The sequence below is a fragment of the Carcharodon carcharias genome, chromosome 1 (genome assembly GCF_017639515.1).
Source record: "Carcharodon carcharias isolate sCarCar2 chromosome 1, sCarCar2.pri, whole genome shotgun sequence".
NCBI classification, from domain to species: Eukaryota; Metazoa; Chordata; class Chondrichthyes; order Lamniformes; family Lamnidae; genus Carcharodon; species Carcharodon carcharias.
The window spans coordinates 129,252,178-129,271,970 of NC_054467.1; the positions used below are offsets into that span (position 1 = coordinate 129,252,178).

A 19,793-nucleotide genomic window follows, 5' to 3' on the forward strand; every position below is an offset into this window, starting at 1 on the left:
AGAGGCACGAACGGATTCAGGTGATCAATTTGACTAAATGCTTCTTCTTTGGGGTTAGGAATTCCGAAAGCGGCAATCGCTCGACTGAAGCAGAGTGAGTCCGTTCAAAGGATGTTAAAAGGGACTAAAGAACTAAAGCGATGTTTGTGAGTCTGCAGAGTGCCTATTCTTTTTGCCGATTACTTTATTGACTGTTGACGGACTGTTGTTAGCCCGCCAGTTTGAACAGATTCCCCGGCCGGAGGGACAGGACAGGACAGAGGAGAGGAGAGTTGGGGGGGTGGGGGGGGGGGGGGCAAGAGTCATGACTTTCTGCTTCCCGCTGCTGCTTTTCTTGCGGACCGCGGCCGTGCTGGCGAGCGCCAAGCAGGCGCTCCGCTACCGGATCACCGAGGAGGGACCGGCCGATGTGCGGATCGGCAACGTGGCCAACGACCTGGGCATCGCGGCGGGCTCCGGCGAGGTAACTTTCAGCCTGGAGTCGGGCTCCGACTACTTCAAGATCGACAACATCACCGGGGAGCTGAGCACCACCGGCCGGCGCACGGACCGGGAGAAGCTGCCGCAGTGCCAGATGATCTTCGACGAGAACGAGTGCTTCATCGACTTCGAGGTGTCGGTCATCGGACCGGCCCAGAGCTGGGTCGACCTGTACGACGGCAAAGTCATCATCGAGGACATCAACGACAACACGCCCAGCTTCCCGTCGCCGGTGCTCACCCTGACGGTGGAGGAGAACCGGCCGGTCGGCACCCTCTACCTGCTGCCCACCGCCACCGACCGCGACTTCGGCAGCAACGGCATCGAGCGCTACCAGCTGCTGCCCGAGAGCAGCTCGGAGGCGGCCAGGAGGAGGGGGGGTGAGGCGGCGGCGGCGGCCGGGGGCAGCGAGGCGGCGGCGGCGGCGGCATCGGGCCGGAGCAGCGTCTTCGAGCTGCAGGTGGCCGACACCCCGGACGGGGACAAGCAGCCCCAGCTGATCGTCAAGGGGGCCCTGGACCGGGAGCTGAGGGACTCGTACGAGCTGACCCTGAGGGTGAGGGACGGCGGCGACCCCGCCCGCTCCTCGTCCGCCCTGCTGCGGGTCCTCATCTCGGATGTCAACGACAACAGCCCCCGCTTCGAGAAGAGCGTGTACGAGGCGGAGCTGGCCGAGAACAGCCCGCCGGGGACGCCCATCCTGCAGCTGCGGGCCAGCGACCTGGACACGGGCGTCAACGGGCAGATCGAGTACGTGTTCGGCACGGCCACCGAGTTGGTGCGGCGGCTGCTGCGGCTGGACGAGGGCAGCGGCTGGCTGAGCGTGCTCCACCGGCTGGACCGCGAGGAGGTGGGCCAGCTGCACTTCAGCGTCCTGGCCAAGGACCGGGGCCAGCCGCCCAAGAGCGACCGGGCCACCGTCCAGCTCAGCGTCCGCGACCAGAACGACAACGTGCCGCAGGTGGACATCCGCAAGATCGGCCGCATCGTGCTGCGGAACGGCGTGGCCAGTGTGGCCGAGGACGTGCTGGTGGACACCCCCATCGCCCTGGTGCAGGTGTCCGACCGCGACCAGGGCGAGAACGGCGTCGTCACCTGCACCATCGTGGGCGACGTGCCCTTCCAGCTCAAGTCGGCCAGCGAGTCGGAGAACGAGCAGAAGAAGAAGTATTTCCTGCACACCTCGGCGCCCCTCGACTACGAGGCGGTGCGGGAGTACTCGGTGGTGATCGTGGCCGTGGACTCGGGCAGCCCCAGCCTCTCCAGCAACAACTCGCTGCTCGTCAAGGTGGCTGACATCAACGACAACCCCCCCATCTTCTCGCAAGCCGTCTTCCAGGTGCCCTTCCCCGAGAACAACTCCCCCGGCGACCAGGTGGCCACCGTGCTGGCCTCGGACGCCGATGACGGCAAAAACGCGGAGATCGCCTACTCGCTGGACCCGTCGGCCGCCGGCATGTTCTCCATCGAGCCGGTGAAGGGAGCCATCATCGCCAACGTGGTCCTGGACCGGGAGCAGACTCAGCGCTACGAGTTCAAAGTGGTGGCGAGAGACAAAGGCACTCCCAGCCTTCAGGGCAGTGCCACAGTGGTGGTCCAGGTGAAGGACACCAACGACAACGAGCCCAGGTTCATGCAAGATGTCTTTACTTTTTACGTTAAAGAAAACTTGCCACCCAATAGCCCTGTTGGGATGGTGACCGTGATGGACGCCGACGAAGGGAAGAATGCGGAGTTGAGTCTCTTCATTGAAGAAGACGATAACATTTTCTCCATTGACAATGACACTGGCACCATTTACTCCACCATGTCCTTCGATAGGGAACAGCAGACCACATACTCTTTCAAAGTGAAAGCTATTGATGGTGGAGAGCCCCCTAAATCTTCAACGGCCATGGTATCACTGTATGTCATGGATGAAAATGACAATGCACCCACTATCACTTTCCCTAAAAATGCATCTTACACTCTGTTACCCCCTTCTAGTAACTTACGAACTGTAGTGGCTACAGTCCTAGCTACAGATAGAGACACTGGGATCAATGCTGACCTCAACTACAGCATTGTGGGGGGAAATCCCTTTAAACTTTTTGAGATTGATTCTGCCAGTGGTGTCATCTCTTTGGTGGGAAAGCTAACCCAGAAGCATTATGGACTACACCGTTTGGTAGTGCAGGTTAATGATAGTGGACAACCTTCACAGTATACCACGGCAATGGTCCATGTGTTTGTGAATGAAAGTGTTTCAAATGCCACAATAGTGGAAGCTCAGATAGCTAGAAGCCTTCGCACTTCATTGAAGCAAGATATTGCAGGCGATCCAAATTATGAGATGAGTAAGCAGCGACTTAGCATCGTTATTGGGGTTGTTGCTGGTGTCATGACAGTCATTTTAATCATCTTGGTTGTGGTTTTGGCGAGATACTGTAGACCCAAAAAATCCAAGAATGGATATGAGGCTGGCAAGAAAGATCCTGAAGACTTTTTCACCCCCCAGCAACATGACAAGTCTAAGAAACCCAAGAAGGACAAAAAGAACAAAAAGTCCAAACAACCTCTGTACAGTAGCATTGTGACTGTGGAAGCATCAAAACCAAACGGACAGAGATATGACAGTGTGAATGAGAAACTTACAGAGAGCCCTGGCATGGGACGCTATCGCTCCATGAATGGTGGACCAGGAAGTCCTGACCTCGGTAGGCATTACAAATCTAGCTCTCCATTGCCAACGGTTCAGCTTCATCCCCAGTCACCTACTGCAGGGAAGAAACATCAGGCAGTGCAAGAACTGCCACCAGCCAATACCTTCGTGGGGACAGGTGACAACATCTCAATTGAATCAGACCATTGCTCTGAGTACAGCTGTCAGATCAATAACAAGTACAGCAAGCAGGTAAGAAGCAATAATTACCAAAGCAGTGTCTAAATGTTGCTCAGAAGTCAGTGGTTTGAGTGCAGAATATTATTTGTTTTTTAACATACACATATACTTATAATGATGTATGCACATTCAGAATTGATTTCCTGTAAAATTGTAATGTTGCATGTTGCAAAACAGATTGAGAAATATTTGGAACCTCAGATGAAGTAGTTTTGAATTATTTAAATCCTAAATGGGAATAAATGTAACTTAACTATGTAGTTCTGTTAAAAATTTATATACATTGCAAAGCCAACACAGAACTGTACATAATCAGCCAGTTAGGATTGTGCATTTTGGGTAATTGAGCTTGTGTGATGTCACTGCACTAATCCTCCTCTTTCTCCTCCTCCTCTATCTCTCTCTGAATCAAAACGAATTACTGTGCAACATCAGTTGCTCACAGATCTATTTCATAGTGACAACTACATTGAAGTACATTCATGTTCAGTTAGGATTTGTATAGTGTGAGATAAGCATATAAAATAAAATCTGTTGAGATTTCTGTTCCCTGTCGGTATTTGCAACATCAACATCTTGCCATACGCCAATCATTAGTGGTGAAATTCAGATGTTGTAAATGTCACTGTTGAAATAAATCTCCTGAGATTTTCCTTACATGCGTATCATTATGTCTTTATCCCTATATGGATCACTAAAACAGCTACCTTTGCTGCTTTGGTAACCACACAGCAGCAGCTCAAATACCACCCGGGAACTGGAGAACATGCACAATAGCAATCACATGTTACACTGTGCATTTATTCTTACGTATTAAAATTTAGAAGAAGACATTTACTTTTTTAAATTACTAAAAATAATAGTGCTATTTTTGATGAATGAAAATAGGACAATATGGGTAGGGTCTGAGAATTTCCATTTATAGCCAACCTATTTTCTACTAACATCAATAATACGGCTTCTTTAATTTGACTTTAAATACTTAAAAACAGTTTACACAGCTTTACTTTTGATATAACTGCAACCTTGAAAGTTTTCAAATGGCTTAATTATTATATTTCTTTGAAGCTTTCTGGGAACATTATAAATCAGAATGGAATAATGTTCTATAAGGCTAAAATTCTGGTGTTAAAAGGTATTAAAGTTCTGGACACCATTCTGAAGACTATCTAAAATAGAACTTGGAGGCCAGTACATTTAAGATTCTTAATACCTTTGTTAGAAACTGAATTATGGGACATGCGTGTAGCTCAGCTGCTTTTTACCAGTATGTGTTGCATGACAGGCATTTTCTTCCCAAAATAATAAAAACAGGCTTCAGCTAATTTCTGGGTTTTGTTACTATTCTGGGTGTAGATGGAGAACGAGATGTCACAGTGGTTGCACATATTCCTGCATTAAGTCAGATTGCTTACATACTCTGATGCATTTGGAACTAATTAAATAGAAGGCATGCTTTATGAATGTTTATACAAACACCAAAGTTCAGCTGTATCCGAAACTTGCATTTTCTATCTATTAATTTAATCTGAGAATGTACATAGAGTTCAGCTGGGCCAAAACAACAAGATTTGCGCACTGGCATTCGGTATAAATGACAGTTTTTCTCATTATGTAATGCTGCTGCAGATCAGATATATTTAATTCTTTGTTGCAATGATGTTAAATAAATATGCTGTGCTGTGCTTCCAGTGGATTTTAAGTATCAAAATTGTGAAAATAGCTTCAAGTCAAGGAAAAAACATAATAGTAATATAAATTATAACTTCATGGCTACTGCTGTTTATTTGTATTTTTATATTCTACTGTGCCATATTAAGCAACTCTCCGTTCAAGTAGCAAATCTGTGGATCACATTTTTGTTCATTTTACTGGGTAAGTATGTATTTTTTGATACATTGTCAGTGTAAATAAAAAAGCTATGCATATTACTCAGTGAATTTTCTTGAGAACTGGAACTGAAGAAGGTACTAAAGTCAAATGATAATATTTACGTAGAAGCTTAACAACCCCAATCTGTTCCAAATATTCCATGTAAAATTCTATGAGTCTTCATAACCAAGCAGAAATAAATGAGTTCTGAAAATACACAGTGAACATTGTCAATTATTAATATAAATGTCATTATAGTGAGATACCTAATAACATTCAAACCTTCCTTACACTCCATGTGGAGGAAGTTGAAAGTAATTAGACAAATTAGATTTTTAGGCAGCTGAGCATCTCTGTTGTTTGATATGGATTTCTTTGGATGTAAATCAAATGATACAACAAGTTGCAATTCTGCTATCCCACTGTAGAAAGAGCATCAATTAATCATTTGCTTTGTTGATGATACCTTTGGCTTTTCAGTCTTGATTCATTTTATGCACTTTTTCAAGTGAACCAAAGTTGAATTATAGCTCTTTGAAGACTAAAAGGACCTTTAACTAAACTGTTTCTTACTTATGTTTCACTATCTGTACTTGATAATATAAATAGCTGGTGGAAAAAGGAACTGTACATCCATTGTGACATAGTGTTTGTGTGACATGCGTGCACAAAGTGCACTATAACTAACTTTAGGGCATTGGTTTTACTGAAAAGCAAATTGTGGAAATCAGTTAATGATCACGTGGAGGAGGGGTTCCATCACCTGTTGTTGCCATCTACCCACTAAATTTTAACTGTATTAAGTGTAATTTAAATTTAACTTCCTGTACTTATGGGCTTTGCTACTTAAAATTATGACCATAAAAATGTGCCCATCAATAAATAAATTCAATGTCTGCCAGTTTTAAAAATCCACACCTAATTATTTGCATGTGCTGCCAGGAACTTGCACCTGGGAATTTAAGAACGTAGTATCAGAACATTGTGAATATGCAGTGTACATGCCTTAAAAACATGTCGCCGAACTAAAGAATGGTGTTTCATAAATCTTCAGCTGAATGAGTATAAGCAAAATGTAATTGTCCTGTTCATACTGCTCTTTGGGTTGCAGATATACTGCAGCTATGTGTGGAATGCAGTTTTCAGCCAATTGCATATCACTGTTGATCTCACTAAAGTAAGCAACAAAGTATTCTGTGCATGCATTCTTGGCCCCAAATGTAGAGGTCTGCTTTGTGGGTGACAGAGATTACTTGCTTTATTTTAACATTACACATATTGAAGAGTAAGCAGTCACCTGGACAACATTTAAAATGTAGCTTTGCAACTAGCTGGAGTTGTACTGCATGCAGTGCAACCTCAAACCAGTAAGAGAGCCTTCTGCAGGGAGTTTTTTTACTATTTCTGTTTGAAACAGATCATGACCTCATGTCCAAGTTATATGGCCATTTTTGCACTGATGCAAATCTGAAACAGCATCTAACATACAAATGTGTCAGTAAAAAGTACCTCCAGCAAATCTGAAACATTACAGAATTCATGGCTTTTTTCTGGATGTCCTGAGGACATTAAGAGTAATCAACCCAGCATGGGACTGCAGGCCAGTCCAATTAAGGCTGGTGGATGCATTACTCAGAAGAACAGTAGTGAACTGGTGGAGTTTTGACAATTTAGCAGTTTTCACAGTCACTTGCTAGTTCAAAAATGACCAGAATTCTTGAATTCACAGTGCGTTAATGAATTTACAACCATTTGGATTCTGGTATAGTATAGCTGACCTTTTCACTTGCAATTTAATTTCAGTGATATCAGTATAAACAAACTATCAAGCTTGGATTTTGTTTTGATCATTTCTATTTCATGAAGAGTCTGAATAATTTTGAAAATTATTTGCACATATTGATTTTGATTCTAATTTGGTACAGCAATTAATAAGTAATTCAAGCAATGATTGAGTATAGTATAATTTTATTAGCAACATAGAAAAAACACTCAAAACATTACATGCTTTCTTTTCCTTCCTTGAAAACGGTTATAATGTGAAGCATGTACAGTTCTAAAAATGACTCTAACAAGAAGCATTCCTTTCAGAAACTATATGACACTGCCATTTACTTTATAAAATGAAAGTTTAAGAAGATTAAAGTAAATTATTGGATGTTTTTGGGGCATTTCATGTATTGGTGTCTTAAGACCATTTGATTTAAGAATAAGGTTGCACATCAACACATAACTTTGCTTAAAAACAGCAGTTGGTATTCTTCTGATAGCTCAGTGGATGATTGCATCATACGATGATAGAGTGAGCAGACATGGCCAGAAAAATAGAAAATAGATAAACTTTGGTCTTTGGCCTGTTTTTAAATTAGTCAGTCTCACCTGGATTACAGCAAAGGTACTGTAGTTGGTGGCCCAAGACTCAGACAGGTAAAATTGCCCATATTACCAAATTATGATAGCTACCCTTGTTAGAGGTGCATGTTTATAAATGTACTAGGCTCACCTGTGATGGCCTTCACCTTGAAATAACCTGCCGAATGCACAAAGCAATAGCTACTCGGCTGAGGTCGTGGAGTGATTGTGTATACGATTGCTGGTGCAGTTCGGCAGTCCATCACTTCATTACATTGATATTTCTTCTACCTTTTGCATCAGTGTTATATTACTCACCTTTTTTTGTCCCCTCTTCAGTCTCTCTTTATCCAGTACTTTTTGTATTTGTTATTTACAGTTTGTGTCTATTTGTTTTATATACCATCATTCTTGTCCATCTGTTTGTGTTCATTACTCGTACCTTTAACATCTTGCTGAACTCACCTCCAGTTTTGTTTCCAACTGATTCCATTATATATGGTATCCAAAAGGGGTCTTCTGAGTAGAATTGGGGAAGCTGTGCATAACTGAAATAAAAAAGAAAGTGCTGCAAAAGCTGTGTATAACTTAAATGCTTTATGTAGTCCATATGCTCCTTTTATTTTAACACATTAAATTGCCATCTCTTTTTAACAAGGCAGCAATTTACAGATTCCATATTTAAGAAAAATAAAGATTGTAGAATACTGATTCTAGATTCTGCACTATTTTAGAATTGCTATAATTAAAAATAGACTTTTCAAGGATAAGTTAGGAATACTCCTATTACAGGGAGTGAAGTGTATTGGAATTTCCTTATTGTAATTGGTAATAAAATAATTAGTGGGACATATATAGGTAAAATATTAAAATTAATTAATTTGACCTTTACTGTTAAATTTGAAGGTAGCACCATGCAGGCTCCATCATCATCCAAAAATAGTAATTTTCCTATTGATTTAGAGACCATAAATCAATGTAAATGTTTGATACACTCCTTAACCTGAAAAAAAATCCGAGTATGAAAAAATATTCATAAAATAACCAAATGCTTATGAAGCGAGTCTTTTAAAATATTATAATAGTCAACTATAGTTTTGTCATCTAATTAGAAAAATAGTGATTTGTTTGAAGAATAGAATATTCTTTTATGAGGAATATTTTAATTATTTTGTATATTAGGTGAGAGAAAGATTAGGATGAAAACCTCTAAAAATAATGATTTTTCAGATGACGTTTGAACAGCTTACGAATTAGTATTAGAGGATGATAAGATGGCTGGGAATAATGTAGCCAATGATCTTACTAGTGATGTCTCCCACATATGTGGGCAAAACGACAACGGACAGACTGCTGTTGCAGTCCGGTATCAGAGTGCTGAAAGTAAAAACTTACCAACAGGTGGCGTCACATTGTTATAATTGCTACTGGCACAAAGTTCCCTTTTTAACAAACTTGTTTCAAAAGCTTTCTTTAAAAAAATCTTTAGTGGGATTGTAGGTCATTTTTCACTGTCCATTGATTTAAATAAGCAACTTTCCCTTCATGCCTTCTCAGTTGGTAGAAAATGACCACAGTTGGAGGTCTGAAAGCAGCACGTTATTTATGCATTTGAATGGCATGTGCTGGACTTTCTTTAATGTACAGAGGTGTTATCCATTGCTGTCACCATGGCTGATTGTTGTGATTATTGTGCTAGAGGATGTAATGCAAAGTTTAAACAGCTATGTAAAGATACTTTGCTCTTTGAATTCAATTTGATAACCATAGGTAGATTATTCTATTCTTAAAATATTAGTCGCTGTTTGTTGCTCCTCACTCAAGAACACAAGTGGCAGGAATTGCAGATTGAGGAAAGGAGTGTAGAAAGGTCAGGATCAAAATAATGCTATATAGTACCATATTTAGCAATATTATAATACGATAAAATACCTATTTCCTTTACATATGTAGCTGTCAAAAAATAAAGATTTGCACCTTTCACAACAATAGGACATACCAAAGCACTTTACAGCCAAGTAAGTATGTTGAAGTGTAGCCATTGTTGTGACATAGAAAACATAACAGCCAATTTGTGCATAGCAAGCTTCCGCAAACAACAATGTGATAATGATCAAATAATCTGTTTTGAAAAGTTGTTTAGGGGATAAATACTGGACAGGACATTGTGGATAATTCCCCTGTTCTTCTTTGAAATAGTGCCCAGCTGAGAACAGACACGGCCTCGTTTAACATCTTATCTTAAAGACAGCACCTCCAACAGTGTAGCATTTTGTCACTCCTGCATTGGAGAGTCAGCCTTGATTTTTGGGCTCTGGTCTTGGTGGGGGACTTGAACCCACAACCTTCTATCCGGGCCATGACTGGCCTGAGAATTATTTGTGCTGAGAGTGTAACTAGCTTCCTCCCTATAAGTTGCTTTACCTCTGGTGTTAGAAATAATAATTTTAGGAAAGCTGTAATCTTTAGGACAAATATTTTTGAAGGCAATTATGAAGAAAAATTTTAAAAGTACAATTGTTTGTATTTTTATGTATTTCATATTTTTGACAATTAATATAAATGGACAAAACATCTAGTTAACATACAGCCTCTTCTTCTGAATCTCTATGTATCACTTGGCATTAATTCTAATTTTGCTTTCTATGACCATTTGCTCTCTTTTGCTTTTTCTCTTTGGCTTCCTCACACTCATGTTCACACATATTTGAGGTAATACAAAAGCAAAATTGTGTAGGACAGAATGCAGATGAAGGGAATCTGTTTGTTTTGCAATCCTTTCAATTAATTTATACTCAAGTGAAACAAAGAGAATTCTACCTTGATCACTGTCACTCGTCCTCTCTTTCTATGTCTGACTCTTTTCCTCTTTCAAATACATACACAATTGACTACAGATAAAAGTGAATCGAGCAATCCTTTACAGAATTATAAATATTAACTATTCTTAGTCAGGGATCATTACTCTTTTCAAATTAATAGTTACTTGGCACAGGTGTTCTGGATGGTTTTTCATAATTTTGAAAGCGACATGGACAGGCTGTTATGCATCATGTCTATTCCAACTCTCCATAATCTCTTCTCATTTGTATCACATTTCAGAGGTGGTCCTTGTTCCGTGTAGCTTCAAGTCTCTTAAGGTACCTACTCTGTGTTCCTGAGATTCTTTTAACCTCTTTGCTTTTGGAATACTCCTGAAATTCTTTGCACTGCCACATTTCTCTGTTCCCCATCTCAAGCTCTCAAAATGTCAGCTTCTCTTCCTTTCCATCTTTCTTCATGGTCAATGATAATTTTTTTAGTCTTTCATGAGATGTGAGCTTTGCTGACAAGGCCAGCATTTGTTCCCCATCCCTAATTGCTCTTGAGAAGGTGGTGCTGAGCTGCCTTCTAACTTGGTGGCTTGCTGAGCCATTTCAAGAGACAGTTAAAAATCGTGTAGACCAGACAAGGACAGCAGATTTTCTTTTTTAAAGGGCATTCGTAAACAATATGGGTTTTTACAGCAATCATGATCACCATTACTGAGATAAGCTTTTTATTCCAGCTTTATTAATTATTTGAATTTAAATTCCTTCAGCTCCTCTGGTGGGATTTGAACTTAGCTCAGACTGTTGGATTGCTAGTGTAGTAACGCTAACACTACACTACCAACCCCACTTCATTTCTTCACTGTTCAGGTTATCATAGTGAGGCTATCTTGGCATTGGTAGTGTTTGTGAACCTACTTTATTTCTTTCAGTGGGACTCAAAATACTGAGATATGCGTGTCTCTGATTTGAGAGTGAGGTAAAGAGGGAAACCAAGAACATTGTTCCTGGAGAAGAGGTAATGGCAGGTGGGATATAAGTTTAAATTATTCATTTTATGAACAGGGATTGAGAGGGACTTCAAGCTTGTTGGCAGGGATTGAAATAGATTTTGAATGAAATAATATTTGCCAGGATGAAGACATGTCAAATATTTACAGTTTTAATCAAAAATATCATAAATTGCCTGTTTCTCCTTAGAAGTAGTTGATCCTTTCTGTAACCTTTATAAGATAAGCTGGAGAAGCTAGTAACCCATTATAGAGGTGACTAAATGTCAGTAGCTTTGTTGTACCTTGTTCTATTATTACCCATCTATAAACTTGAACTTTGCGAGAAGAAAATCTAACATTGTACTTCAGTTTTACCCAAGCTGTTAATTATTTGAATCTTCGATAGGCATTGGTTCATGCAGCTTAGTATTGATATTGAACTCAAATACCTCAAAGAATAGCTGAATTAATTGAAAGGGGATTTTAATTTAACCAATTCTTGGTACAATTTGCTTCGTGGCAGTGAAGGACCTGCTGTGACATTTGACGAGATTTTCTGCTCCCGCCCGCTGCTGGGACCTTCCAGTCCCGCTGCAAGCCAATGGAATTCTGGCTGGGGCGCCACCTTGCCCGTGGCTGGTCCCACCCACCATGGGGCCGGAAAATCCCAGCCCTTATCAAATAGGAATGAATGGAATGACTTATATTGTAACGTCATTGGTTTAGCAAGCATTATACACTGGCACTGAATCAACATGTTTCGGTTAGATCATGTTCTTTAATAAGCTTACATAATTTAGATTTTAAAAACTATAGCATATGACTGCCACTTTAGACTGTCAATTCCAGGATTTTAGAAGTGATTAAATATAGCCATGGCATCAAGTATTATGAAGATTGCAGGATAACTACTGGGGCAATATTTTATCATTTTTAACACAAAGTATTCTCATGGTTAATTTTGTTACAAGCTTGGGCTAAGGTGATTGGAAAAGCATCAGGAAAAAAGTGATAATTATGTAACATATTTAAACAAGTTTTAACCTTTGTTTTGTGATACAGAACTAGTGAGCATTAGCTTCTTCTATTCCATTGTCCGCTTGCATAAAGAAAACTTGTGTCTGTTAGTTTTGTTGTCAGGAGCAGATAATACTAAAGTTTCCACGAAAATGTTATGCATACCCCAGTCCCATACTGGGATGTAGGAATGAACAGAAATTAATTTGTAATCAGAGGCCAGCAATTATCCATTTTTTTTCACTTGTGAGTTGGTGAAATGATAGCCAATAGTTAAACATTGGGATAAAGATGTAACTTAGAAGAATATAACATAAGCTGATTTAATGATGCCTCTTTTTGGGGTATGTTATTTCCTTGGAAGTACATTTGCACCTGTGTTTTTTAATGAAGAATGTGTCCAATATTAATGTGAAATTTGGGTTCACAAGCTAAGGCCGGGATTTTCCAGCCCTGTTGTGGGTGAGACCTGCCACGGGCGAGGCGGCGCCCCAGCCAGAAGTCCATTGAGTTGCAGCGGGACTGGAAGATCGCGGCAGCGGAAAACCCCACCGTATGAATAGTTCCCTTCCTCCTCCTAAATACAGGTTGTGAATAATTTTCTTGGCAAAAGTAAGATTTATATATCTTGGCTGTTGTAGCTGAACCTTCAGTAACACTGCATGTGACTTGTGCTGAACAACTTGTGCCGTTCCTTCACTGTCGCTGAGCCAAAATCCTGGAACTCCCCCCCCACCCCAAATAGCACTGTGGATATACCCGCACCGCATGGATTGCAATGGTTGAAGAAGGCAGCTCACCACCACCTTCTCAAGGGCAATTAGGGATGGGCAATAAATGCTGGTCAAGCCAGTGACAACCACATCCCATAATGAATAAAAAAAACACCATTTTGAATGCTTGATAGTCAGGCTAAAAACACAGAAACTGTCCTACCAAGCATTATGCACATTAATTATTATAGGAATAAACAGAAACTGGAGAAGGCAAGCATTTTGTCCTTAAATAATGCATATTTTATTTATTGTACATAACTGATGCTGAACTGCTTTAGTAGCAAGATCCATTAAATATTAAACTAATATTTGTAACAAACACAATATAATTTAATGCTATTAGACTAAAAATGTACTGTGTACATTTAAATTATGTTCCTCCATGTTATTTATTAAGTGCTGTAAACATTAATATCCTGTTAATACATACGTAATAATTATAAACTGAATGCAACAAAAATGTTTATATTAGGAGTTTCTATTTGGAGAAATGTTCAGACAGTATCATGAGTACCCACAAAAGAACCTGCTGTGATTTTTGATATAATTGTAAGTTTAGTACTCATGAAATCCATTGGATGAACTTTGACAATATTTTGGATTCTTTTCTCTCTTGGCATCCCCTTGGATGAGTGCAGCAATCCTCAGTATTTTGACTAAAATTCCTCATTACAGTGTATCTTTAACTGATAATTAAACCTTTCAGTTTTAAATGCAAAGAAGCTTTGGCATAAAGATAATGATCCTTATTTTTATTGTAGGTTTCATAATGGTCTGTGAGTCACATTAATAACTCTGATACTTTTCTTGAAGCTTTCACTTAACATGTGAGGAAATGAGTCAGCTTTCTGACATAAAAGACCTCAAACTACTGTAGTTTGGAATTGAATATTTCCATGACATTTTGCAGATGAATCCAATTATAAATTTGGTTCTTAGCTTTAGTGATCTGGACCTTGCTTTTGCAAGCTTCAAAGGAATGCCAAAAGTTGTTTTGCCTGAAGTAAACATTGCCAAATTTCCTCCTAACAGCTTTGTCTTCAGTTTGTTGTCTCCATCTCTCTCATGCTCTATTTGTCTCTCCCCTTTTGGTTCCTCCCTTTAATTTTGATTTTCCTTTATTTCCTGTTCTTTGTCGTTTGTCTCCTGATATCCATTTGTATTACTTTCCTTTCTTCTCCATGTCAATTCCTCACTCCTTTGTTCCCTCTCTTTTTTTGGTGTCACCTCATTTTCCTGTTGTTCATTAGCTCAACCTACATTTGCTGTATTTTTGCTGTTTCAATGCTTGCCTCCTCTTTTTCCTGTTTTTCTCTGTTTGCCACAATGATTCACTCTAATCCTTGCACAAAAGTGCAGAATCTGTATATGCTTTGCTATGATATTTTTTAGATGCCTCATATCTTAAGTGCCGCATTATCAACATTGAGGTTTCTAAGCTGATTCTACCATTGTTGCTCACTGTTTGTCACCCACAATTATAAAAGTTCTGCATTTTTGTGCATATTTCTCATTTACATGCTGCCCCTTGGCGACATAACCCAAAGGCACAGTGTTAGTTTTCACATGCATGCTGATGAAACCCAGCTCTACCTCACCATCACCTCTCTCTGCTCCTGAACTGTTGCTAAATTATCAAACTGGTAAACTGAAATTCAGTACTGGCTGAGTGGAAATTTACTCCAATTAAATATTGGGAAGACTTAAACCACTGCTTTCGGTTCCTGCTCTAAACTTTATTCCCTAGCTACTGATCCATCCTTTTCCTGGCAAGAGTCTGAGATTAAGATAGTCCATTTGCAACCTTGGTGTTTCACTTGATTCCCAGATGAGCTTCTGACCTCATATTCATGCCATCACTAAGACCTCCTTTTTACACCTCTGTAACAATGTTCAACTTCACCCCCGCACCGTCTAAGCTCATCTGCTGTTGAAACTCTTTTCCATGCCTTCAATACCTCTAGACTCAGCTATTCCAACGTACTCCTGGCTGGTCTTCCACATTCCACTTTCCCATCTAGCCCACAGTAAAACTCTGCTGTCCGTGTCTTAACTTGCAGCAAGTCCCATTCCCCTATTACCCCTGTACTCGCTGACCTACATTGGCTCCCAGTCAAGCAATGTCATAATTTTAAAAAAATTCATCCTTGTTTTCAAATCCCTCTATTGTCTTGCCTTTCCCTATCTCTGCAAACTCCTCCAGCCCCACATCTCTCTGAGATATCTGCACTCCTCTAATTCTGTCCTCTTGTGCATTCCCAATTATAATTACTCTAACATTGGTGGCCATGCCTTCAGTTGTCTAGGCCCACAAGCTCTGGAATTCCCTCCCTACATCTCTCCATCTTTCCATCTCACTTTCCTCCTTTAAGACACTCCTTACAACACATACCTCTTTGACCAAACGTTTGGTCATCTGACCTAAATATCTCCTTATGTGGTTTGGTGTCAAACTTTATTTTAAAATACTCCTGTGAAGCACCTTGGGACATTTCATTATGTTGAAGGTGCTATATAAACATAAGTTGTTGTTAGTATCTGAAGGACTTCAGCCAGATGTTACTGCAGGATAAGGAGTGAGTTTTGAACAAAATAAGGAAACTAAAATAAATGTATTACTTTGAAACAAAAATGTGACAATCCAGACTGATTAACTACATAAAAAATGCAGTGATGTTAGTTTGATACCACTGCTTTGTCTGAACCTGTAAATTAAGATTAGTAACCAAATCAGCACCACCATGTGCATCGTTTGCTTTCATCAGATATCAATAGCAGGGTAAACATAGAGTATAATATTATGCTGCGTCATGGTGAGCATCAGAAACACACTCTCAAATAACAATACATAGGTTTATAATAGGAATGTGAAATGTACGACCCTTGTTGACAATGACCTTTAGCCTGTCCCTAGATTGCATGCTAGTCACATTTTAATCTGTTTTTCTGCATCCTGGGCAGAACACACATGTTCACGTTTTTAAACGTTCGGATGTTTGCAGTGGCATTTTTGTAATGAGTGCATATAATCCATTTTTGTTCAGTTAAGTAAGGTTTAGTCATAGTTTCATTTTCTGGAATACATTTAAAATGATATATTGAAAGTGAAAATTTTATTGCTTTAGGATAAAAGAACTGTAGTGTAGCCTTACGAAACAAAATCTTGCACGTGTGATCTGTACAAGCTATGAATTAGTACGAACATACAAATTAGGAGCAGGAGTAGGCCACACAGCCCTTGAGCCTGCTCCACCATTCAATGAGATTGTGGCTGATCTGATTATAACCGCAACTCCATATTCCCATCTAGCCCCGATAACCTTTCACCACATTGCTTATCAAGGATCTATCTAGCTCTGCCTTATAATATTCAAAGACTCTGCTTCCACTGCCTTTTGAGGAAGAGAGTTCCAAAGACTCGTGACTCGCTGAGAGAAAGAATTTCTCCTTCTCTCTGATTTAAATGAGTGACCCCTTGTTTTTAAACCGTGACCCCCTAGTTCTAGATCCTCCCACAGGAGGAACCATCGTGTCCACATCCACCTTGTCAAGACCCCTCAAGATTTTAAAGGTTTCAATCAAGTTGTGTCTTACTCTTCTGAATTCCTGCAGGTACAAGCCTAGCCTGTCCAATCTTTTCTCATAAGACAACTTGCCCATTCTTGGTATTATCTTAGTAAACCTTCGCTGAACTGTTTCTAACACATTTACATCCTTCCTTAAATAAGGAGACCAATACTGTACACAGTACTTCAGGGGCAGAAGATTGCCGTCAGCGTGCGGGAGTGGGCCCGACATGCCGATGTGTAAAATGACGCGTGATGACGTTGGGCAATTACATTTTGCACAATTCACTTACGTTGAAACAAAAATGTGACAATCCAGGCTGATTAACTACATAAAAAATGCAGTGATGTTAGTTTGATACCTCTGTGTTACGTAACACTGTCACATAATGGGACATGTTTAAATAAATTTTTACTTTATTTATTAAAAACTGTTATAATCCATTCAATCTCCCCGAGGCAGCTCTATGCCTCAGGAAGATTGCTGCACACGATCGCGCACATGTGAGCCTTAATTGGTCTGCCCACCTAAAATGGCGACACGTAGTCAATCACGGGCGACGATTGTCTCCGTGCCCACCTGCTCCCGCCCTGCCTGTCCGCCATAGGAAATATTCTCCCCCAGATGTGGTCTCACCAGTGTCCTGTGCAACTGAAGCATAACCCCCGCCCCCCAACTTTTGTATTTGATTCCCCTCACAATAAATAATAACATTCTTTTAGCTTTCCTTGTTACTTGCTGTATCTGCATGCCAGCCTTTTGTGATTCATGTGCTAGGACAACCAGATCCCTCTGAATCTCAGGGCTCTGCAATCTCTCACCATATTGTGTGTAGTATCAAATAACATCAAAGTTTGCAGATGATACAAAACTTGGAAGCATTGTAAACTATGAGGAGGACAGTGTAGAATTTCAAAAGGACATAGACAAGTTGGTGGAATTGGCAGATAGGTTAGATGAAGTTCAATGCAGAGAAATGTCAGGTGTTACATTTTGGTAGGGAGAACATGGAGAGTGTATAAAATAAAGAATACAACTCTAAAGTGGGTGTAGGAGCAGAGGGACCTGGGTGTATATGTGCATAAGCCATTAAAGGTGGCAGAACAGGTTGAGAGAGCAGTTAATAAAGCATATAGTATCCTAGGCTTTATTAATAGGGGCATAGAGTACAAGAGCAAGATGGTTATGTTGAGCTTGTAAAATACACTAGTTGGACCTCAGCTGGAATACAGTGTACAGTTCTGGGCACCACATCTTAGGAAGAATGTGAAAGCATTGGAGTGAGTGCAGAAGAGGTTTATGAAAATGATTCCAGGGATGAGAAGTTATGAAGACAGATTGGAGAAGTTGGGACTCTTTTCCTTAGAAAAAAGAAGGCTGAGAGGAGACATGATAGAAGCTTTCAAAATCATGAGGGGCCTGGACAGGGTAGATAAGGAGAAACTGTTGCCATTGGCTGAAGGATCGACAACCAGAGGGCACAGATTTAAGGTAATTGGTAAAAGCTGTAAAAGCGATATGAGAAAAAGCTTTTTCACACAGTGAGTGGCTAGGGTCTGGAATGCACTGCCTGAGAGTGTGGTGGAGGCAGGTTCACCTGAGGCATTCAAGAGGGAATTAGATGATTATTTGAAAACAATGCCAAAGGTTAAGGGGAGAAGGCAGGAGAATGGTACTAGGTGAAACACTCATTCAGAGAGCTAGTGAAGACACAAAAGACTGAATGGCCTCCTTTTGCACTGTCACAGTCCTGTGAATTAATCCAAAATCCTAACGCAAGTATTAAAACATGACTTTCTATCAGACAATTTTTTTGGATTAGAATTAGTGTTAGATGAATGATGTATCATTTTGAAGTCACATTAAGAACCTAGACAGAATTGTTTTTCTATTAGCATCCACATAGATTGGCTGTGATAAGTCTGGATCATTTAAAAAATCACTTTTGGCAGTCATGATGAGTGATGATAGTGATGATGAGTGATGAGTCATGATAGTTAGCTTAACCTTGATGAAATCTCATCATACTTATTGTTGGAAGTTATCTTTGGAAAACGTTTGTCAGGGATCCACTGAAAATCTCTTCTTCATCAATATGTACAGCAAGTGTGAAACTGAGATTCATACTACTAACTCATTCTTTTCCAGTATGTCTCAATCTTCTATTCTTCCTGTAGACCACAGGCTTTTAGATCCTAAATGTGGTGTCATCTAATCACTACTTGATTTACTGTGAGTTTTCTCCTACTCTCTTCAACCTTGGTGAGTCACTGCACGTTACTGAAGTTGCCCAGTGAAAGAAACCATTTGGAATACAATCCAACAAAGAATAATACATGGACCAGATTGTCTTTTGTTTCAATCAAAGATCTTTAAATTTTGCATAGTTATTTGAACAACAATAGCAATTTATATTTAATTAGCACCTTAGATATGATAAAATGCCCCAAGGTGCTTCACAGGAACATTATAAAACGTATGACACCAAGTCACATACGGAGATATTAGGGCAGATGACCAAAAGCTTGGTCAAGGGAGGAGTGTCTTAAAAGAGGAAAGTGAGGTAGAGAGTTGGAGAGGCAATGGGAGGGAATTCCAGAGCTTGGAGCCTAGCCAATTTAGGGTGTGGCCACCAAAGGTGGAGTGATTAAAGTAGGAGATGCTCAAGAGGCCAGAATCAGAGGAGCACAGATACCTTGGATGATTGTAAAGCTGGAGGAAATTACAGAGATAGTGAGGGGTGAGGGCATGGTTGTGGGAGGGGGGATTTTAAAACAAGGATGAGGATTTTAAAATCAAGATGTTGCTTGACTAGGAGTCAGTGGAGATCAGCAAGCACAGGGGTGATAGGCGAACGGGCAGCAGAGTTTTGGATGACTTCAAGTTTACAAAGGATAGAATGTGGGAGATCAGCCAGTAGTACATTAGAATAGTCAAGTCTAAAGGTTAGGAAGGCATGAGGATTTCAGCAGGAGGTGAGAGACAAGGGTAGAGTTGGGCAATGTTATGGAGAAAATTAATTTTCCCGAGTGAACCTGGTATATGA

The 19,793-nt window shown here is 40.5% G+C and overlaps 1 protein-coding gene across 1 annotated transcript in view; it reads left to right on the forward strand.

Moving 5' to 3' along the window:
• Positions 1-304: 304 nt before the first annotated feature.
• The window catches only part of pcdh7b (protocadherin 7b), a 385,942-nt gene continuing 366,453 nt past the window's right edge, over positions 305-19,793 (forward strand). The window contains exon 1 of the mRNA XM_041182788.1: positions 305-3,373. Within this exon, the coding sequence (XP_041038722.1) occupies positions 305-3,373 (3,069 nt within the window). The remainder of the gene's footprint in view (positions 3,374-19,793) is intronic.